General features: G+C 50.0%; 1 protein-coding gene and 1 pseudogene across 1 annotated transcript; one reads left to right on the plus strand and one right to left on the minus strand.

Annotated features, from left to right (window-relative positions):
• Positions 1-1426: 1426 nt before the first annotated feature.
• UPK1A (uroplakin 1A) lies at positions 1427-14936 on the plus strand. The gene is made up of 8 exons (XM_033225784.1): positions 1427-1510; positions 3055-3255; positions 9699-9773; positions 9905-10012; positions 12264-12443; positions 12648-12745; positions 14244-14327; positions 14410-14936. The coding sequence occupies exons 1-7, from the start codon at positions 1427-1429 to the stop codon at positions 14317-14319; spliced, it is 822 nt and encodes a 273-aa protein (XP_033081675.1). The 3' UTR covers positions 14320-14327; positions 14410-14936.
• Positions 14937-19870: 4934 nt separating this feature from the next.
• Positions 19871-21905, minus strand: LOC117093536 (annotated as a pseudogene).
• Positions 21906-23243: the final 1338 nt, after the last annotated feature.

A 23243-nucleotide genomic window follows, 5' to 3' on the forward strand; every position in this document is an offset into this window, starting at 1 on the left:
TCTGATGACACCCATTTCGTAGATGGGCAAATCCACAAGCCAAGTCGCACCGCCCAGAAGAGGCGGAACCAGAATTTGAACCTAGGTTTCTCATTCTGCAGCCTGAAGAAATACATGTCTGCTTGGTCCATGTGTGTGTTGGGGGGCGACGGGGACTTTTCTTCAATCAAGCCCAGTGTGCCCCTCTCACTTTCTAGCACGTTCTTCTCCCCACGCTTTGTACTCATCTCAGACTCCCCTCACACATCCATCCTGGGTGCCATCCTTTCCCTCAGCCCACCGCCCATGTAATCAGCCTCCTAAGCACCCCTTCCACCCGTCCCCTCATCTCCCCACTGCTCTGTCTTGGTGCAGCCCTGGCCTCGGCAGGGGTCCCTGCCTGGGCCTCCCCACGGGCTCCCAGCTTCACAGAGGAGCAGCCACCTGCCCAAGGCCACACAGCAGAAGAGGCACTTTTGGGATTCAGAACCCATCTGTGGGTCTGAAGTGGATTTTTTGTTTGTTTGTTTTTGGAGACAGGGCCTGGCTCTGTCACTCAAGCTGGAGTGCAATGGAATGATCTTGGCTCACTACAACCTCTGTCCCCCAGGTTCAAGCCATCCTCCCACCTCAGCCTCCCAAGTAGCTGGGACCACAGGCACGAGTCTGGCTGATTATTTTTGTATTTTTTTTTTTGAAACGAGGTTTCACCGTGTTATCCAGTCTGGTCTCAAACTACTGAGCTCAAGCGATCCGCCTACCTGAGTTTCCCAAAGTGCTGGGATTACAGGCCTGAGCTACCACGCCCTGCCCCGATTTGGATCTTGCTCCTACTTCCAGGAAGGCCCATGTCCTAGCAAGAGAGATGCCAGGTGGTGTGCACACCCCTCCACCCCCAACTCCACCACCAACGGAGCCTGGGACCCAGAGGCCATGGGTCCTACACAATCTGGAATTTCAGATCTATAAATCATGGGAGCGGCAGGAAGCCCATCGAAGCTGTTCACTCATCCTGGTCTGCCGGCTCGGCCTCTTGTCCATCCCCCTGCCGTGCCCCAAAACACACATACACACCCTCCCTCCTTCCTGGGAGACCGGCCCAAGGAGGGGCCTGGGCATATATAGGAAGCCACAGTGGGTGGAGATGGCCAGAGAGGCTGCAGACAGAGAAGGTGAGGAGGGGGCTCTGGAAGTCTGGGTGTGGCATGGGGGGGTCTGATGCTCAGGAAGGGGCAGTGCCAAGTTCGGGCCAGTGACTGCCCCACCGGGGCCTGGGTGTCCTCTTCTGCAAAATGCCTCCCCGCCAGGGCTGTGGGCTCATCGGTACCAGCCTGGGCCCCGCAGAGAGCTGGAGCAACCCCTCGCAGCTGGGGTGTGGCTCAGAGATGGGGGGTCCGGCTGGCCCTTTACGCTCCTGGCCTCATCCTTGCTCGTGTGTCCCAGGATGATGGCGTCTGCGGCAGCAGCAGAGGCCGAGAAGGGCTCTCCAGTTGCGGTGGGCCTGCTAGTTGTGGGCAACATCATTATTCTGGTGAGACTCGCCCCAGTGCTGGGAGCCGAGTGGTTGTGTGGTGGGGAGAGGGCAGTCCTGAGCTCGGGGTGGGGGATGAGGGTCTAGAACTGTCTCTTGGGCAGACTCAGTGATCAGCACAGCCTGGGTTTAAATCCCAGCTCTGTCTCTCCCCAGCTCTGTGACCTTAGCAAGCGACTGTCCCTCTCTGTGCCTTCTTTCCTTGTCTATAGATTGTGTCCTCATTGTGTGAGCTGTTGTCATGTGAATTAATCCATGCATGGTCCTCAGCTCAGAGAAAGTGCCCGACCAATGCTGGCTATCACCATCAGCATCACTATGGATATAAAGTGACTGCCTGGTGCACAGGAGACCACAAGAAGGAAAAACAACAGTGTCTTTCAATTAACGTTGGGTTTTGGTTTTGTGTTTTTTTGTTTTGTTTTGTTTTGTTTTTTTGAGACGGAGTCTCACTCTGTCGCCCAGACTGGAGTGCAGTGGCCAATCTCAGCTAACTGCAACCTCCAACTCCTGGGCGCAAGTGATTATCCTGCCTCAGCCTCCAGAGTAGCTGGGATTACAGGTGCACTCCACTACACCTGGCTAATTTTTTTTTTTTTTTTTTTTTTAGACGGAGTCTCGCTCTGTCACCCAGGCTGAAGTGCAGTGGCAAGATCTCAGCTCACTGCATCCTCTACCTCCTGGGCTCAAGCAATTCTCCTGCCTCAGCCTCCCGAGCAGCTGGGATTACAGGCACACACCACCATACCCGGCTACTTTTGTATTTTTAGTAGATGCGGGGTTTCTACTGTTGGCCAGCCTGGTCTTGAACTCCTGACCTGAGATGATCTGCCCACATCAGCCTCCCAAAGTGTTGGGATTACAAGTGTTAGCCACTGCGCCTGGCCTTGTGTTTGTTTTAGAGACAGGGTCTCGCTCTGTTGACCAGGCTGCAGTGCGGTGGTGTGATCCTAGCTCACTGCAGCCTCCAACTCCTGGGCTCAACTGATCCTCCCGCCTTAGCATCCTGACTAGCTGGGACTACAGGTGCACATCACCACATCTGGCTAATTTTTTTATTTTTCGTAGAGATGGGTTCTCACTATTGCTCAGGCTGGTCTCAAACTCCTGGGCTCAAGCAATCCTCCTGCCTCGGCCTCCCACAGTGCTGGGATTGCCAGTGTGAGCCACCTTGCCTGGCCCATTTGTAATTTTTATGACCATGGCCATGTTCCCCTCCTCAGGGAAAAACAGCACCGTCAAGGGAGGGCAGTTGGACTAACCATCTCCTCTGTGCCAGTCCACTGCTCCAGCCTTTCCACGTGGCATCCCCTTTCATCTCCAAAGCAACTGGCAGCTGGGGCGTGAGGGTCGGTTGTCTGGCTGGGTCTCTTCTCTCCTGGCCTCTGCTCACCCTCATCGCTGCTCATGGAGGGGGAGGTCTTTGCCCACTTTAGTGTGAGGGCAGTGGAGGCTCCGAATGGGGAAGGAACTTGCTCGTGGAGATGCCTCGTGCCAGGGCTGCTGGCCCCGAGTGAACCTTCCTAAACTGCTGCTCTGTCCAGCTGTCAGGCCTGGCCTTGTTTGCCGAGACTGTATGGGTGACAGCCGACCAGTACCGCGTATACCCACTGATGGGAGTCTCAGGCAAGGATGACGTCTTCGCTGGCGCCTGGATCGCCATCTTCTGTGGCTTCTCCTTCTTCGTGGTAGCCAGTTTTGGTGTGGGCGCCGCGCTCTGCTGCCGCCGGTCCATGGTCCTCACGGTGAGGCCCTGGTGGGGGGGGAATGGGGACATTGAAAACAGAGTTCAGCATCACTGAGTCATAGTAGCAGGTGCCGCCCCAGCCACTAGTGAGTTCCCTACAGCCTCACACTCAGGGATTCCAGGCATCATCTCACTCAGTCTTCCCACAGCCCAATAACCCAGGCTCTGCAGTTACCCCCATTTAATGAAGAAAACAGGCAGAGAGAGGGGAGTGGGGCTCTGCACAGTGGGAGGACTTGAGTAGCAGGGCTGGGATTTTTTTTTTTTTTTTTTGGTAAAGATGGGGGTCTCACTAAGTTGCCCAGGCTGGTCTCAAACTCCTGGTTCAAATGATTCTCCTGCCTCAGCCTCCCAAAATGCTGGGATTACAGGCTTGAGCTCCTCCACCTGCACCCAGTGCAGGGCTAGAATTTGAACCCCTGCTAGCCGCTCTCCAGAATCTGTGCTCATGAATTCTGCCAATAATAGCACAGCTACCATTTAATAATGGTTTACTACATGCCACGAGCTGTTCTAAATGGTTTACTGGATTTGTTCATTTATTCCTCATAGTCCACCAAGAGATACCATCATCATCATGACCCTATTTGACAAAGATTGAAACTGAGGCTCAGAGAAGTGAAGTCACTTACCCAGGAGCACACATTGAGACAGTGGCAGAGCCAGTTTCAACCTGAGCAGATCAGCTCTTGAGCCTGTGCTCTTAATCTCTGCCCACAACAATGACCCACACTTCCCAAGTATCTCTCATGCACCTGACACTAGGGTACGCCGTTTAGAAAATGAACTTCGTGGCCAGGCGCAGTGGCTCATGCCTGTAATCCCAACACTTTGGCAGGCAGAGGCGGACAGATCACTTGAGGTCAGGAGTCCGAGACCAGACTGGCCAACATGGCGAAATCCCATCTCTAGAGAAAAAAAAAAAAAAAAAAAAAAAGGCCAGATGTGATGGCAGGCACCTGTAATCCCCACTACTCAAGAGGCTGGGGCAGAAGAATCACTAGAACCTGGGAGGCAGAGGTTGCAGTGAGCCAAGATCACGCCATTGCATTCCAGACTGTATGACAGAGTGAGACTCCATCTCAAAAAAAAGAAAAAAAAAAAGGAAAGAAAATGAGCTTCCTCAGTCTTCCCAGAGGCCCTTCACAGTTAGTGCTTTTCAACCCATTTACCAGATGAGGAAACTGAGGCTCAAAGAGGCCAACACCCTCTCCCAGCTGACCAGGAGACCTGGGATTCCAATCCAGGCCCCAGTGACACAGAGACAGCACTGTGCTTCCTCGACAGCCAAGGCTTTTTCACATTCCCAGGAGCAGCCACTTATTTGATGAACAAATGCTTATGAGCAGGAGCTATGTGCTGAGCCCTATGCTGGGCACTGGGGCTCTGTGCTGAGTGAAATATAAAAGCCTTTGACCCAGGGGAGTGGTGCTCAGAGGAGGAAGACAGTGAACAGGAGGGGAGGTCAGGAGCCGAGAAGGGCGAGGGAAGACCTCACTGCCAGGGAAAGCAAAGACCTAGAGGCACTGGGGGTGAGGCATGTGTGTAACTGGAGCAAGAGCCTTCCAGGTGGAGGTGGCAGCAAGGGCAAAGGCTCTGAGGCCAGAGCGGGCCAGGAGTCCAAAGCAGCTGGAGCTGAGTGAGGAGGAGGTTGGGGGGCTGAGAGGACATGAGGCAGACAGGTGGGGAGGAGAACAGTGAGGAGTGCGGATGGGAAAGAAGCGGGAGGGAAGGTAGGTGTTGTGGACTTTGGCTTTATCCTGAGTAAGATGGAGCCATGGACTCCTTCCCTCCCTCCCTTCCTCCCTTCCTTCCTCCCTTCCTTCATTTTTCTAGACAGGCAGGAATTGTGGACTTTGGCTTTATCCTGGGTACCATGGAGCCATGGACTTCCTTCCCTTCCTCCTTTCCCTCCCTTCCTTCTTCCCTTTCCTCCCTCCTTCTTTCCCTCCTTCCTTCTTTTCTTCCTTCCTTTGTTTTTCTAGACAGGGCCTCACTCTGTTGCCCAGGCTGGAGTGCAGTGGCACAATCATAACTCTTTGCCACTTTGAACTCTCGGGCTCAAATGATCCTCCCACCTCAGCCTCCCAATGAGCTGGGACTACAAGTGTGCACCACCACGTGCAGCTAATTTTTGTATTTTTTGTAGAGATGGAGTCTCACTATGTTGCCCAGACTGGTCTCGAACTCCTGGCCTCAAGTGAGCCTCCCACCTCAGCCTCCCAAAGTGCTGGAATTACAGGCATGAGCCACCACACCTGCCCTCTTATTTTCTTATCCTGTATTTAATTTTTGGGCATAACAATTTAACCAAAGCCCTAAAAATTCACCCAACTAGTTTTAAAAATTCTGTCTATGTCTGTTTCCCCTATTAGTTTGTCATTAACTAAGACATTTTTTCCCCAAGTTTATTTCTTCTTTTTTTTTTTTTTGAAATGGAGTCTTGCTCAGTCTCTCAGGTTGGAGTGCAGTGGCGTGATCTTGGCCCCCTGCAAGCTCTGCCTCCGGGGTTCACACCATTCTCCTGCCTCAGCCTCTTGAGTAGCTGGGACTACAGGCGCCCGCCACCACGTCCCACTAATTTTTTTTTTTTTTTGTATTTTTAGTAGGGGTTTCACAATGTTAGCCAGGATGGTCTCGATCTCCTGACCTCATGATCCACCCGCCTTGGCCTCCCAAAGTGCTGGGATTACAGGCGTGAGCCACCGGGCCTGACCTTTTTTTGCTTATTTTGAGATGGAGTCTCATTCTTTCACCCAGACTGGAGCGCAACAGTGTGATCTCGGCTCACTGCAACCTCCACCTCCGGGGTTCAAGCGATTCTTCTGTCTCAGCCTCTGAGTAGCTGGGATTACAGGTGTGAGCCACCATACCTGGCTAATTTTTCTATTTTTAGTACAGATGGGGTTTCACCATGTTGGTCAGGCTTGTCTTGAACTCCTGACCTCATGATCTGCCTGCCTTGGCCTCCCAAAGTGCTGAGATTACAGGCATGAGCCATGGCGACTGCCTTTTTTTGTTTGTTTGTTTGTTTGAGACAGAGTCTCGCTCTGTCGCCTAGGCTGGATGGCAACTCCCTTTTTTTGTTTATTTGTTTTTTTGAGACAGAGTCTCGCTCTGTCGCCTAGGCTGGAGTGCAGTGGCGCCATCTCGGCTCACTGCAAGCTCCGCCTCCCAGGTTCAGGCCATTCTCCTGCCTCAGCCTCCTGAGTAGCTGGGACTACAGGCGCCCACCACCAAGCCCGGCTAATTTTTTGTATTTTAAGTAGAGACGGGGTTTCACCGTGTTAGCCAGGATGGTCTCGATCTGATCTCGTGATCCACCCGCCTCGGTCTCCCAAAGTGCTGGGATTACAGGCGTGAGCCACTGTGCCTGGCCCCCACCTCCCTGCCTTTTTTTTTTTTCCAAATTTCTTACGGGAAATTTCTAATGTAGACTAAAGTAGAGTCCGTGGTATTTGAGCTCTGCATACCTCTCACTTAATTTCAACAACATCAGCTGCAGACTGCCCAGCATTGTCTCCTCTATCCCCCTTCTCCCACACTTTTTCTTCTGGGTATTTTGAAGCACATTCTAGAACCCAAGTCGCTTACCTGGATAAGCTCCAGTAAATACTGGAGCACACATTTCTCTGACTGATAAGCACATTGTTTTAAAGCAGTCAGGCAGATGTGCAATGTCATCCATCTCCCAGTAGAGGATCACAAATCCACACACAACCTCCTGTTGCTTTATAGGTGAAGATGCCAGGTGAGTACAAGAAAAGAATTTGCATTAAACATCAACTATCAAGCTTTTTTTTTTTTCTCCTGCCCTCCATGCCGTTGGCACAACCCACCAAATTCACCCAAATTCTTTTATATCATCCAATACCCAGTCTGTGTCAAATGTCTCTCATTATCTGAGAACATCGTTTTATGTTTGTTTGGTTTGGTTTGTTTTAAGAGACACTGTTGCCTGGGCTGGAGTGCAGTGGCACGATCTCGGCTCATTGCAACCTCCACCTCCTGGGTTCAAGTTATTCTCCTATCTCAGCCTCCTGAGTAGCTGGAATTACAGGCACCCATCACCATGCCCAGCTAATTTTTGTATTTTTGCATTTTTAGTAGATGGGGTTTCACCATATTGGTCAGGCTGGTCTCAAACTCCTGACCTTAGTTGATCCACCTGCCTCAACCTCCCAAAGTGCTGGGATTACAGGCGTGAGCCACTGCGCCCACACTTGTTTGTTTTGTTTTAAGAGACAGGGTTTTGCTCTGTCACCCAGGCTGGAATGCAGTGGTGCAATCATAGCTCACTGCGGCCTCCAACTACTGGGCTCAAATGATCCTCCAACCTCAGCCTCCCGAGTAGCTAGGACTAACACTACCACTAGTAGTAACTATGCTTAACTAATTTTTTTATTTTTATTTTTTGTAGCGACGGGGTCTCACTGTGTTGCCCAGGCTGATCTTGAACTCCAGGGTTCAAGCAATCCTCCCACCTCGGCCTCCCAAAGTGCTGGGATTACAGGCATGAGCCACTGCATCTGGCAGAGAATGTCTTTATCTATTTATTTATATTATTATTTTTTGAGATGGAGTTTCACTCTTGTTGCCTAGGCTGGAGTATAATGGTACAATCTGGGCTCACTGCAAACTCTGCCCCACGGGTTCAAGCAATTCTCATGCTTCAGCCTCCCGAGTAGCTGGGATTACAGGCATGCGCCACCACGCCCGGCTAATTTTGTGTTTTTAGTAGAGACGGGGTTTCTCTATGTTGGTCAGGCTGGTCTTGAACTTCCAACCTCGGGTGATCCACCTGCCTTGGCCTCCCAAAGTGCTGGGATTACAGGCATGAGCCACTGTGCCCGGCCCCGAATGGCTTTGTTTTTTAATTTTCTTTTCTTTAGCTTTTTTTTTTTTTTTTTTTGCTGTCATCTATTTATCCCAGATATTTTTCTCTTTTATAGTAGACATTTATTTAGTGATTCTAAGTCAATACTTAACTTGGCAAATATGTTACTTTTTAAATTTCATTTTCTTTCTTTTTTTTTTTTTTTTTTTTGAGACGGAGTCTTGCTCTGCCGCCCAGGCTGGAGTGCAGTGGCCGGCTTTCAGCTCACTGCAAGCTCCGCCTCCCGGTTCACGCCATTCTCCTGTCTCAGCCTCCCGAGTAGCTGGGACTACAGGCGCCCGCCTCGTCGCCCGGCTAGTTTTTTGTATTTTTAGTAGAGACGGGGTTTCACCGTATTAGCCAGGATGGTCTCGATCTCCTGACCTCGTGATCCGCCCGTCTCGGCCTCCCAAGTGCTGGGATTACAGGCTTGAGCCACCGCGCCCGGCCTTCATTTTCCCTTGACATTTTATTATAAAATATTTCTGGCTGGGTGTGGTGGCTCACTCCTATAATCCCGCACTTTGGGAGGCTGAGGAAGGAGGATCACTTGAACTCAGGAGTTTGAGACCAGCCTGGGCAATGTAGCAAGACCCTATCTCTAAAAAAAAAATGTAAAAATGAGCCAGACATGGCGGCATGTGCCTGTAGTCCCAGATACTCAGAAGGCTGAGGCAAGAGGATCACCTGAACCTGGGAGGCAGAGGCTGCAATGAGCTATGAGCTATGATCCTGCCACCACTGCACACCAGCCTGGACGACAGAGAGAGACTCCATCTCAAAAAAAAAAAAAAAAGAAAAAAAAATATATATATAATTTTGACATAGGGTCTCCCTCTGTCGCCCAGGCTGGTGTGCAGTGGCACGATCTCAGCTCACTGCAACCTCCACCTCCCAGGTTCAAGCAATTATCCTTGCTTAGCCTCCCGAGTAGCTGGGATTACAAGCATCGCCGGGCTAGAGCATAGCGGTGCAATCTCAGCTCCCTGCAACCTTCGCCTCCCGGGTTCAGGCGATTCTCCTGTCTCAGTCTCCCGAATAGCTGGGACTACAGGCCAATGCCACCATTCCCGGCTAATTTTTGTATTTTTATTAGAGATGGGGTTTTGCCATGTTGGCCCAGCTAGTCTCAAACGCTTGACCTCAAGTGATCCACCCACCTCAGCCTCCCAAAGTGCTGGGATTACAGGTGTGAGCCACCAATGCCCAGCCCTAATTGTTGTATTTTTATTAAAGAAGGGGTTTCACCATGTTGGCCAGGCTGGTCTCGAACTCTTGACCTCAGGTGATCGCCCCTTGGGCCTCCCAAAGTGCTGGGATTACAGGCGTGAGCCACCACGCCTGGCCTGTCTCAAAAATAAATTAATTAAATTAAATATTTCAAAATACAGAAAAGTTGGAAGACTTGTACAGCGAACACCTGAATACCCACCCCATATTATGGATGATGCTAGTCACACTGTCCCAAACTTTTTAAAAACTTGCATTTCCACAGTGATGCCTCCCTGATGGGGTGTGGCTTCACGGGCTCTGCCCAACGGGGCGTCCTCCCTCTGTCTCCCCAGTACCTGGTGCTCATGCTCATCGTCTACATCTTCGAGTGCGCTTCCTGCATCACGTCCTACACCCACCGTGACTACGTGAGCCCGGCGAGGCCTGGGGAGGGGCCTGACCTGCATGGGAGGGGCGAGGGTCCCGGCGCGGCGGGGCGGAGGTCGTCCTGTCTCCCCATCCAGCCCTGCCGGCCCCTGCTCTTCCCTGTTCTCCGCAGATGGTGTCCAGTCCATCCCTGATCACGAAGCAGATGCTGACCTTCTACAGCGCGAACACCGACCAGGGCCAGGAGTTGACCCGCCTCTGGGACCGCGTCATGATTGAGGTGGGCAGGGTGGCCCGGGTGCCGGGAGGGCCCCGGGGCTCCCTCCACAGAAGCCGATAGAGCGCCCGATGTGCCCTCTTGTAGAGAAGTGAGTGCTTTAAAGACATCCACTCATGAGATCTCCAGGAGAGCAGGGCTGCGGATGAGTAAACCCTTCTGCAGATGAGTAAACAGGCCCACAAAGGGAAAGTCCCTTGCCCGATGCCATGCAATCCATAGGTGGTGGGAGCTGGGATTGGAACTCGGCAACCTAGCTCCTGACCCCCTGCTCTTAGCCTATACATACTACCTCAACAGAAATGTTGATAATAATAACAATAGTAACAGCACCATTCACTGAGCACTAACTTGGGTTTAACACAGTTCAAAGGACTTTTATTTTTATATTTTGAGATGGGGTCTTGCTCTGTCGCCCAGGCTGGAGCAATCATAGCTCACTGCAACCTCCAACTCCTGGGCTCAAGTGATCCTCCTGCCTCAGCCTCCCAAGTAGCTGGGAATACAGGTGCACCCCACCACGCCCAGCTAAATTTTTAAAATTATTTTTTGTGGAGACGGGGTCTTGCTCTATTGCCCAGGCTGGTCTCGAACTCCTGGGCTCAGGATTGGAGCCATTCTCCCACCTCCGCCTCTCAAAGTGCTGAGATTACAGGCATGAGCCACAAGTGCCTGGCCTCAAAGCACTTTTAAAGCTTTTTTAATCCTCACGACCACCCCATAAGGGAGATCAGCCTTTTAGTGATGAGGAGACCAAAGCAAGAGGTTGAATATCTTGCATGAGGTCACACACCTGGTAGGTCACAGAACTGGAAGGATTCAAACTCAGACTTCCAGGTTTGAAGAGATACACTCTTCAAATCCAACATGATATTGCATCGGAAGAAGAAGAAATTGGCTGGGCGCAGTGGCTCACGCCTATAATCCCAACACTTTGGGAAGCTGAGACGGGCAGGTCACTTGAGTTCAGGGATTTGAGACCATCCTGGCCAACATGGTGAAACCCTGTCTCCACAAAAAATATAAAAATTAGCCAGGCGTGGTGGTATGCGCCTGTGATTCCAGCTACTTAGGAGGCTGAGGCAGGAGAATCGCTTGAACCCAGGAGGCAGAGGTTGCAGTGAGCCAAGATGTCATCCAGCCTGGACGACAGAGGAGACTCCCTCTCAACAGAAAAAAAAGGAAGAAATTGACGACTCAAGAAAAACTGAGGTGTCAATGTGGCCCAAGTCCTCTAGCTAGCCAGGATTTGAACCATGTTTGAAGGGTGCCCAAGCCTATGTTTTCCTCATTCAGGAGCCACAAATTAAACACCTGGATTCCTTACCAAGGCCAGGAAAAGCCAGAAATCTGCCCTTTTTGTGTTATTTTATCAGCATATTTTATTCTATTTTATTTTATTTTATTTTATTTTTGAGACGGAGTCTCGCTCTGTCGCCCAGGCTGGAGGGCAGTGACCGGATCTTGGCTCACTGCAAGCTCCGCCTCCCGGGTTTACGCCATTCTCCTGCCTCAGCCTCCCGAGTAGCTGGGACTACAGGCGCCCGCCACCTCGCCCGGCTAGTTTTTTTGTATTTTTTTTTAGTAGAGACGGGGTTTCACTGGGTTAGCCAGGATGGTCTCGATCTCCTGACCTCGTGATCCGCCCATCTTGGCCTCCCAAAGTGCTGGGATTACAGGCTTGAGCCACCGCGCCCGGCCTTTATTTTATTTTTTGAGATGGAGTTTCATACTTGATTCCCAGGCTGGAGTGCAGTGGCACAATCTTGGCTCACTGCAATCGCCACCTCCTGGGTTCAAGTGATTCTCCTGCCTCAGCCTCCCAAGTAGCTGGGATTACAGGGGCCCACCACCACACCTGGCTAATTTTGTATTTTTAGTAGAGGCGGGGTTTCATCATGTTGGTCAGGCTGGCCTTGAACTCCTGACCTCAGGTGATCCACCCACCTTGGCCTCCCAAAGAGCTGGATTACAGGCGTGAGACACCATGCCTGGCAAAAATATTTTAAAATAAGTCAGAGGTGTGGGTTTGATCCAAATCCCCCATCAGCTTCCTGGTCCTGGGACAAATATCGTCTGCTCCGTGCTCACACACAGACACCCACCAGACACACTCACTTGGAGGCCCAGGACATGGGGAAGTTGGGTCCAGCTGTGTCAAAGGCCAACCCTGCCCCTCCTTGCTGTGTGACCTCAGGTAAGCGACTATCCTCTCTGAGCCCGAGCCCGCCTGACCCCCTGCTTTTCTCTTCAGCAAGAGTGCTGTGGCACATCTGGTCCCATGGACTGGGTGAACTTCACGTCAACCTTCCGGGAGGCCACTCCGGAGGTGGTGTTCCCCTGGCCCCCACTGTGCTGTCGCCGGACGGGAAACTTCATCCCCCTCAACAAGGAGGGCTGCCGCCTGGGGCACATGGACTACCTGTTCACCAAGGTGTGGCCCTCTGCCCTGCTGCATCTGTCCGTCCATCTGTCTGTCTTCCTCTGGTCTCTGCTCCCTCTCTGATTCTCTCTCTTTCTCCCTCCCTGTGTCTGTCCATCCAGCTTTTTCTCTCTCCTCTTCCCCTCTCTGATTTTCTTGTTTTCTTTTTCTTTCTTTTCTTTTTTTTTTTTTTTCGAGTCCTGCTGTGTCACCCAGGCTGGAGTACAGTGGCACGATCTTAGCTCACTACAGCGTCTGCCTCCCAGGTTCAAGGGATTCTCCCACCTCAGCTTCCAGAGCAGCTGGGATTACAGGCACGCACCACCCTCTTGGCTAATTTTTGTATTTTTAGTAAAGACAGGGTTTGATCATGTTGGCCAGGCTGGTCTCGAACTCCTAAGGTCAAGTGATCCACCCGCTTTGGCCTCCCAAAGTGCTCAGATTACAGGCATGAGCCACAGCGCTGGGCCCCCTCTCCGATTTTCTCGTGCTCTCCCAACTCTCTCTCAAGTCAGCAGGATGCACCCAGGGTCTGTCTGATCCAGACCTGGCACCTGCAACTTTACTCAGGTTGTCCGAGAATAAGAGCAACAATAGGGTGGGGCGCGATGGCCCACACCTGTAATCCCAGCACTTTGGGAGGCTGAGGAGGGAGGATCACTTGAGGTCAGGGGTTCAAGACCAGCCTGACCAACATAGCAAAAATCCATCTCTGCTAAAAATGCAAAAATTAGCCCAGAGCAGTAGCACATGCCTGTAATCCCAACTACTCGGGAAGCTGAGGTAGGAGAATCACTTGAACCCTGGAGGTGAAGGTTGCAGTCAGCTGAGATTGTGCCACTGCACCCCAGCCTGGGTGACAGAGCGAAACTCCGTCTCAAACAAAACAAAACAAAGCAAAACACCAAACAAAACAATAGAGCTAGGCACGGTGGCTCAAGCCTGTAATCCCAGTACTTTGGAAGGCCAAGGCAGGAGGATCACTTGAGGTCAGGAGCTCAAGACCAGCCTGGGCAACATATTAAGACCCTGTCTCTATAAAAAAGTACAGAAAATTAACTAGGCATGGTGGTGTGTGCCTATAATCCCAGCTACTGGGGAGGCTAAGACAGGAGGATCGTTTGAGTCTAAGAGGTCAAGGCTGCAGTGAGCTGTGATGGTGCCACTGCACTCTAGCCTAGGCAAGAAACTTAATAAAAGGCAAGAGACTTAAAAAAAAAACAAAAACAAAAACAAAAAAAAACAAGGCTAGGCGCGCGCGGTGGCTCATGCCTGTAATTTCATCCAGCACTTTGGAAGGCCAAGATGGGCGGATCACGAGATCAGGAATTCAAGACCAGCCTGACCAACATGGTGAAACCCCGTCTCTACTAAAAATACAAAAATTAGCCGGGCGTAGTGATGCACGCCTGTAATCCCAGCTACTCAGGAGGCTGAGGCAGGAGAATCGCTTGAATGCGGGAGGCAAAGGTTGCAGTGAGCCGAGATCACGCCACTGCACTGCAGCCTGGGCGACAGAGCGAGACTCCCCCCCGCCAAAAAAAAAAAGCCAGCCGTAAGAGCAAAATCACCCTCAGACTGTCATAGCCATCAGCAGGGCGGCACCTACTTTGCAGGGCCTGGGTTCAACATCAGCTCTCTGGGGCCCTGAAACCACCTGAGGAGGTGGACAGTGCCATGGTTCCCATTGCACAGGTGAGAAAACCAAGGCTCAAGAAAGGCAGTGACTTTCCCAAGGGCGCACAGTGACTCTCGCCTTTAGCAGCCACCCTCATGGGCGTCTTCTTAAACCTCCCCCATCCCCCTGCCCAGGGCTGCTTTGAGCACATCGGCCATGCCATCGACAGCTACACGTGGGGCATCTCGTGGTTTGGGTTTGCCATCCTGATGTGGACGGTGAGAGTTGGGGAGCCCACAGGCTGGGTGGGCTGGGGGGGGGGGGGGGTGGAGTGCCCTCATCTCTCTGCCTCCTCGCCAGCTCCCAGTCATGCTGATTGCCATGTATTTCTACACCACGATCTGAGGGACAAGACGAGAAGGCAACATACACACCCGGCCTCCTTTGCATCCTCCTCCTGCTTCCTCTGCTGGGGCCTGGAGGGCTGCCTCACGTCTGCCCTCCCAACCTCCCCAGCCCTTACCTCCTTCCACTTCCAAGATCTTTTTCCAGGTTCCTGTGCCTCGGGTGTGCCCTGAAACCCCAGGGCTTGTGTGCACGTATCTTTAGCCCTTGACCTCACTCCACTTGGCTGGTTCTTGCTCAACTTTCAAGGGACCGCTCCATGATCCCATCTCCCATTCACAGATGCCTCTCCTGTAGCTCTCTGAGCTCCTCCTTCATGGCAGGCGTCGCCATTCTTGCTGAACAGTTTGTGATTGCCGTTTGAGCTCTGGAAGCCTTGATTGCCATGAGAGTTCTGTCACGGTCACTTTACTGTCCCCATCATCACCCAGCATGGGGCTGAGCACATACTAGTCAATAAATAAATAAATTAATTAATTAATAATGAATGAATGAGTTTGTTCTTTTCTGGGTCAAGGGAGAGTGAACAAGAACTGTTCTAGGCCAGGCATAGTGGCTCACGCCTGTATTCCCAGCACTTGCGAGGCCGAGGCGGGCAGATCACCTGAGATCAGAAGTTCGAGATCAGCCTGGCCAAAATGGTGAGACCCCATCTCTACAAAAATACAAAAATCAGCCAGGCGTGGTGGTGCACATCTGTGATCCCAGCCACTCCAGAGGCTGAGGCAGAAGAATCACTTGAACCCGGGAGGCGGAGGTTGCAGTGAGCCGAGATCACACCATTGCACTCCAGCCTGGGTGACAAAGCGAGGCCCTGTCTCCAAAAAAAAAAAAAAAAAAGAACTATTCTGATGGAAGTGGTAGAAACCCAACTGTCACTGACTGAAGTGTAAAATGGAATTTATCAGCTCACATAACTTGAGTCAACGGGGCTGGCTTCAGGCATGTCTGGATCCAGGTGTTCAATCTAAGTTTCCAGGAAACCTGCTTCATTCCCTGACAGGATTTCTCTGGCAACACCATACTTAACGTCTTTATAACTAAGCAACGCAACAGAGAGAAAGAGCCTCTCTCCCAAGGGCTGTAGCCAAGGTCCAGAGTTGAATCTCACTATCTTGGCTTAGGTTCTAGGCCCATCGTTAGGTTGGGAAAGGGAGAGCACCTGGCGTGGTAATCCTGCTAAGGATGCATGCGGTGGCGGTGTTGGAAGGGGAGTTGTTTATCAAAGGAAAATACAGGTACAGGGCTGTTGAGACTTATAGGTGATAAAAATCCTTCTCCTAGGGATATAGCTTCTAGCAAGTTCTGTAAAGGATCTAGAACCATTAAGAACTGAATTATGGATGGGCATGTTGGCTCACACCTGTAATCCCAGCACTTGTGGAGGTGGGCAGATCGCTTGAGGCCAGGAGCTTGAGAATAGCCTGGCCAAAATGGCGAAACCCCATCTCTATTAAAAATACAAAAAATACCCGGGCATGGTGGTGCACACCTGTAGACCCAGCTACTCAGGAGGCTGAGGCAGAAGAATCACTTGAGCCCGAGAGGTGGAGATTGCAGTGAGTTGAGATTGTGCCACTTGCACTCCAGCCTGGGCAACAGAGCAATACTCTGTCTAAAACAAAAACAAAAACAAAAACAAAAGAAAACAAAAAACCTGGATGCAGTGGCTCATACCTGTGATTCCAACACTTTGGGAGGCTGAGGCAGGCAAATCACTTGAGGTCAGTTCGAGACCAGCCTGGCCAATATGGTGAAACTCCATCTCTACTAAAAATACAAAAATTAGCTGGGTGTGGTGGCATGCACCTGTAGTCAGAGCTACTCTGGAGGCTGAGGCACAAGAATCGCTTGAACCCAGGCGACGGAGGTCGCAGTGAGCCGAGATTGCACCACTGCACTCCAAACCTGGGAGACAGAACAAGGCTCCATCTCTAAAAAAAAAAAAGAACCGAATTATCACTCTTTGTTCTCCCTGAAGCAGTGACTAGGCCCTAGGCCTTCCCAAGAGGGCCTGGGGGCTTCCTTCCCCATCAAATAGTTTCTCAGGGTTCCCATTTATTCCGGTGGTCTGCAGACAGGTTTCAATTGCTGAATTCAGATTTCATTTTTTAAAAATATGTAATGGATAAAGAGGTCATTATTTATTAGAGTGAAAAATCGGAAACTACCCACCAACCATCACCAAAGGGATGGGTTGTGTAAATCATGTTACGTCTTTGGACTGAAATGTTTGGCTGTTGTGTGCCTGTGGTCCCAGCTACTGGGAAGGCTTAGGCGGGAGGATCGCTTGAGCCCTGGAGTTCGAGGTTGCAGTAAACTATGTTCATACCTATAAGTAGCCACTGCACTTCAGCCTGGGCGACACAGCAAAATTCCATCTCTAAATAATAACAGGCTGAGCACGGTGGCTCACGTCTGTAATCCCAGCACTTTGGGATGTCCAGGTGGGAGGATTGCTTGAGCCCCGGAGTTTAAGACCAGCCTGGGCAACATAGCAAGACCTTATCTCTATAAAAAATTTTAAAAAGCAAGACGCAGTGGCTCAGGCCTGTAATCCCAGCACTTTGGGGTCTGAGGTGGGAGGACTGCTTGAGCTCTCGAGACCAGCCTGGGCAACATGGCAAAACCCTGTCTCTACAAAAAATATAAAAATTAGCCAGGTGTGGTGAGGCATGCCTGTAGTCCCAGATACTTGGGAGGCTGAGGTGGGAGGATGGCTTGAGCCCAGGAGGCAGAGGTTGCAGTGAGCCAAGATCGCACCACTGCACTCCAGCCTGGGTGATAGAGCCAGACTTTGTCTCAAAAAAAAAAAATTAAAAAATTATCTGGGTGTAGTGGTGTGTGCCTGTGATCCCAGCTTCTTAGGAGGCTGAGATGGAAGGATTGTCTGAGCACAGGCGGTCGAGGCTGCAGTGAGCCGTGATCACACCACGGCACTCCAGTCTGGGGAACAGAGCAGGAACCTGCTTCAAAAAATAAATAAATATAAATATATACATATATAATAAATAAATAATTATAAAAATAAATAATTTTTAAAGGAGATAGCTGTATGTGAGTTGATTATAAAAAGATCTCATAATAACTGGAAAGCCCATATGAGGATGTTCATTACAATAACCTAAATGACCATCAGCAGGGCACTGGGTAAATTAGCTATGCTATGTCCATCCTCTGGAATACCACACAGTGGTTAAAAAAAAACCAAAAAGGCCGGGTATGGTGGCTCACGCCTGTAATCCCAGCATTTTGGGAGGCCAAGGTGGGCAAATCACAAGGTCAGGAGATCAAGACCATCCTGGCTAACATGGTGAAACCCTGTCTCTACTAAAAACACAAAAAATTAGCCGGGCGTGGTGGCGGACGCCTGTAGTCCCAGCTACTCAGGAGGCTGAGGCAGGAAAATGGTGTAAACCCGGGAGGTGGAGCTTGCAGTGAGCCGAGGTCGCGCCACTGCAGTCCAGCCTGGGTGGTAAAGGGAGACTCTATCTTAAAAAAAAAAAAAAAACAAGAACTCTGTTTTAACATGGAAAACTCACCAAGAAATACAGAGTAGGAAAAATTGAAAACTACATACGGTACTTTTTTTTTTTTTGAGACGGAGTTTCACTCTTTCGCCCGGGCTAGAGTGAAATGGTGCGATCTCGGCTCACTGCAACCTCTGCCCCCTGGGTTCCAGCGATTCCTCTGCCTCAGGCTCCAAGTAGCTAGGATTACAGGCACCCGCCACCATGCCTGGCTAATTTTTGTATTTTTACTAGAGACAGGGCTTTGCCATGTTGGCCAGGCTCGTCTGGAACTCCCAACCTCAGGTCATCCACCCACCTCAGTCTCCCAAAATGTTAGGATTACAGGTATGAGCCACCACACCCGAGGCCATATAGTACTCTTATTCCTGTAGATACATATGCAGGGTTGATCAAACGGAGCTTTAGTCTTTTTCTTCCTTAAAAAAAAGAGTTAATGTTTTAATAATAACATTTAGAAGAATGGAGGAAAAACTTTGTTGTTTTGCAGAACACTTCTTTTTTTTTTTTTTTTTTTTTTGATGGAGTCTCCCTCTGTCGCCCAGGCTGGTGTGCAGTGGCACAAACCGAGCTCACTGCAACCTCCGCCTCCTGGGCTCAAGCAATCCACCCCTCTCAGCCTCCTGAGTAGCTGGGACTACAGGCACGCACCACCACGCCCTGCTAATTTTTTTGTATTTTTTACAAAAATACAAAAACTGTTCTGCGCCCGGTAGAACACTTCTTTGTTATAGAAATATATAAAACAAATGTAACTTTAAGCCGGGTGTGGTGGCTCACGCCTGTAATCCCAGCACTTTGGGAGGCCAAGGCAGGTGGATCACCTGAGGTCAGGAATTCAAGATCAGCCTGGGCAACATGGTGAAACCCTGTCTCTACTAAAAATATAAAAGATTAGCCAGGCATGGTGGCAGGTGCCTGAAATCCCAGCTACTCAGGAGACTGAGGCACGAGAATCGCTGGAACCTGGGAGGGGAGGTCACAGTGAGCTGAAATCATGCCACTGTATTCCAGCCTGGGCAACAAAGTAAGACTGCATCTCAAAAAAGAAAAAAAAAAAAAAAATATATATATATATATATATTTATATTATATATAACTTAATATAACTTTAAATGTTCATAATGACACTATATATTATGATTGATGGTGTTATTCCACTCTCTCAAATTTAAGAGAATAGCTTGTAGAATTCTTGAAATTCACCAACCTTCATAAAGATATGGGATTCAAACGCAGTGCATGTTTTTGTTAAGAGCATTCCAATTTCATTCTCCTCAGTTTTGCTCATAATCTCGGTATTTTCATACACCCTCAGTGAGTTAACCAAACTCAAGGCCTTTTATTACAGAAAGGGCTAGCACAGTTGTGGTGACACCCTTAAAAGTTAATATCCTTAAAAGTTAATAACTAATAAGTCACCAACAGATTTTTAACCTAGTTCCCTTTTCCTTTAGAGCAAAAAGAACTTTCACCTGAGCATCCAGCCCAACCCCTAAAGACTGACAATACCCTTCAAATTCCTTTAAAAGCACCCTAGGCAGTGGCTGACGCCTGTAATCCCAGCACTTTGGGAGGCTGAGACGGGTGGATCACGAGGTCACCCTCCATCAGGAGATCGAGACTCATCCTGACTAACACGACGAAACCCCGTCTCTACTAAAAATACAAAAAATTAGGAGGGCATAGTGGCATGTGCCTGTAGTCCCAGCTACTCCAGAGGCTGAGGCAGGAGAATCGCTTGAACCCAGGAGGTGGAGTTGAGTTGAACCCAGTGAGCCAGGATTACGCCACTGCACTCCAGCCTGGGTGACAGAGAGAGACTCTGTCTCAAAAACAATAAATAAATAAAGAAAAGAAAAGCACCCTAAATAGTTATTTTCATTTTAATAGAGGCAGATTGTACTCTTCCACCTGAAAGTCTTCCGCTTGAAATCATCACGTGTCTCAACTTTCTGAAGGATTCTGAGCTTTGGGAAAGGTCTTGGTTCTCTCTGAAGCTGAATTTTCAGTTTCGCAATGTGACTTAGGTAAACACACGCATCTCCCAAAGTATGTACAAAGTCACCGGGTTTTAGGTCCATGATGTGCGCGATCACATAAGTGAGTAGGGCGTAGCTGGCGATGTTGAAGGTGCACCCAGGCCCCTGACCTTTGGTGCAGCTGGCAGGACAGCTCACCATTCACCACGAAGAACTGGCGGAGGGAGACCATGCACGGCAGCTCACGCCTGTAAACCCAGCACTTTGGGAGGCTGAGGTGGGCGGATCATCTGAGGTCAGGAATTCCAGACAACCCCATCTCTACTAAAAATACAAACATTAGCTGGGGGTGGTGGCGGGCACCTGTAATCCCAGCTACTTGGGAGACTCAGGAAGGAGAATCGCTTGAACCTGGGAGGAGGTGTCAGTGAGCCAAGACCGTGCCATTGCACTCCAGCCTGGGTAACAAGAGTGAAACTCCGTCTCAAACAAACAAACGAAAAACAGAACGGGCAGAGGGGCATGGCGTGAAGGCAGTGTCATCAGAGGAAGACTTTTGGATTCCAAGCACAGATGATGATTTGTCTGTGGTCAGTGTTGGTTGTTCTTTTCTCTTCTTTTTTTTTTTTTTTTTTTTTTTTTTTGAGACGGAGTCTCGCTCAGTCGCCCAGGCTGGAGTGCAGGGGCGCGATCTCAGCTCACTGCAAGCTCCGCCTCCTGGGTTCACGCCATTCTCCTGGCTCAGCTTCCCGAGTAGCTGGGACTACAGGCGCCCGCCACCATGCCAGGCTAATTTTTTGTATTTTTAGTAGGGACAGGGTTTCATCGTGTTAGCCAGGATGGTCTCGATCTTCTGACCTCGTGATCCGTCCGCCTCGGCCTCCCAAAGTGCTGGGATTACAGGCGTGAGCCACCGCGCCCAGCCTCTCTTCTTCTTTTTTTTTTTCTTTTTTTAAGACAAGAGTCTTGCTGTCACCCAGGCTGGAGTACAGTGGCATAATTTTGGCTCACTGCAACCTCCACCTCCCAGGTTCAAGCGATTCTCCTGCCTCAACCTCCCAAATAGCTAGGATTTATAGGTGCCCACCAATATGCCTGGGCTTTTTTTTTTTTTTTGAGACGGAGTTTCGCTCTTGATGCCCAGGCTGGAGTGCAATGGCGAGATCTTGGTTCACCACAACTCTGTCTCCCAGGTTCATTCTCCTGCCTCAGCCTCCCAAGTAGCTGGGATTACAGGCATGCACCACCACACCAGGCTAATTTTGTATTTTTAGCATAGTCAGGGTTTCTCCATATTGGTCAGGCTAGTCTTGAATTCCCGACCTCAGGGGATCCACCCATCTCGGCCTCCCAAAGTGCTGGTATTACAGGCATGAGCCACTGTGCCCAGCCCCTGGTTACTTTTTGTATTTTTAGTAGACATGAGGCTTCGCCATGTTGGCCAGGCTGGTCTCAAACTCCTGACCTCACGTGGTCCACCTGCGTCAGCCTCCCAGAGTGCTGGGATTATGCCTTGTGTTGATGATGTCAATCACTTTTTGCGATTGGTCAACTCCTTGATCTGAATAATCTGAATCCACATTCTGCCCAAAATACCTCCACTGGAAGCCATCAACTGGGCCCAAGCCCCCTTCTCCTCAGTGGAGAATCCCAAGTTGTCCAAAAAGTCTTGGGCTCCACTGACATCTCACATTCTCACTCCCTTGGAAGACAGTTCTTTAGCATGTGTGGATCCCTTGATAAACCACAGCAAGTCCTCCAAAACACTGTGGTTGTCAGCAGAGGAAACTCACTTCTCAGGCTGCAGTGGGACTGCCTGCCTTCCTGCTGAAAACGGCGATGGCGGGGAGCAGGTGCAGACAATGTGCTCCACCTGCCTCAGGTACTGCAGCTCCCCATGGGGCTGCCAGGGCTCAGCATCCTGCTCCTGCACAGCAGGACAGAGGCAGTGAGGAGACAGGGTTTCACCATGACGGCCAGGCTGGTCTCGAACTTCTGACCTCGTGATACGCCCGCCTCGGCCTACCAAAGTGCTGGGATTACAGGCGTGAGTCACCACGCCAGGCCCCAAATTCATAAACTTTCTTAAAACACTATGAGATTTTTTGCAATTTGTTTTAGCTCATCCGCTATCGTTATTGTATTTTATGTGTGGCTAAAGACAATTCTTCTTTAATGTGGCCCAGGGAAGCCAAAAGATTGGACATCCCCTTTGGGAGGCGGAGGCGGGTGGATCATGTCAGGAGTTCAAGACCATCCTGGCTAACACAGTGAAATCCTATCTTTACTAAAAATACAAAAAAATTAGCCAGGCGTGTTGGCGGGCGCCTATAGTCCCAGCTATTTGGGAGGCTAAGGCAGCAGAATGGTGTGAACCCGGGAGGCAGAGCTTGCAGTGCGCCAAGATCGCACCACTGTACTCCAGCCTGGGCGACAGAGCAAGACTCCATTTCAAAAAAGAAAAAGATTGGACATCCCAGGTTTACAACTTGGCTTCTTCACCTAATCATAGATTGTGGTTATCTTTCCAACTCGGTGAATATGAATTCACTTTACTTTTTTATTTTTTTGAGCTGGAGCTTTGCTCTTTTCTCCCAGGCTGGAGTGCAATGGTACAATCTTGGTTCACTGCAACCTCTGCCTCCCAAGTTCAAGCGATTCTCCTCCCTCAGCCTCCTGAGTAGCTAGGATTACAGGTGCTCACCACCACGCCCAGCTAATTTTTGTATTTTTAGTAGAGAAGGAATTTCGCCATGTTGGCCAGGCTGGTCTCGAACTCCTGACCTCAGGTGATCCACCCGCTTTGGTTTCCCAAAGGATTACAGGTGTCAGTCACCGCTCCTGGCCCAGTTTTTTTTGTTTTGTTTTGTTTTGTTTTTAACTATTGCAATATATTCCAGAGTATAGATGTGTTACAGACCATCATGACCTGTTTGTTGTTCAGTTAATAAGGCAAGGAGCAAAACATTGTGCTAAAGTGGTCTCATTTTTATAAAAATTATATATACATATTTCCCATTAAGAACTCCTTTATTTTATTTTAGTTTAGTTCAGTTTTTTTTGAGACAGGATGGGTTGGGGTGCAGTGCCGTGATCTCAGCTCACTGCAGCCTTGACCTCCCGGGCTCAGGCGATCCTCCTACCTCAGCCTCCTGAGGAGCTGGGACCACAGGCATCTGCCACCACGTCCAGCTAAATTTTTTTTATTTTTTGTAGCGATGAAGTCTATGTTGCCAGGATGTTCTTAAAATCCTGGGCTCAAGTGATCCTTCCACCT

The sequence above is a fragment of the Trachypithecus francoisi genome, unplaced genomic scaffold, assembly GCF_009764315.1.
Source record: "Trachypithecus francoisi isolate TF-2019V2 unplaced genomic scaffold, Tfra_2.0 Lachesis_group12, whole genome shotgun sequence".
Taxonomy (NCBI): domain Eukaryota; kingdom Metazoa; phylum Chordata; class Mammalia; order Primates; family Cercopithecidae; genus Trachypithecus; species Trachypithecus francoisi.

Bases quoted from the DNA above. Each gene is read 5' to 3' on its own strand.
- UPK1A (XM_033225784.1), top strand. From the start codon at position 1,427: ATGGCGTCTGCGGCAGCAGCAGAGGCCGAGAAGGGCTCTCCAGTTGCG. The intron at 9,774-9,904 runs GTGAGCCCGGCG...TGTTCTCCGCAG, and splicing joins CCTACACCCACCGTGACTAC to ATGGTGTCCAGTCCATCCCT. The intron at 12,444-12,647 runs GTGTGGCCCTCT...TGTGTCACCCAG, and splicing joins TGGACTACCTGTTCACCAAG to GCTGGAGTACAGTGGCACGA.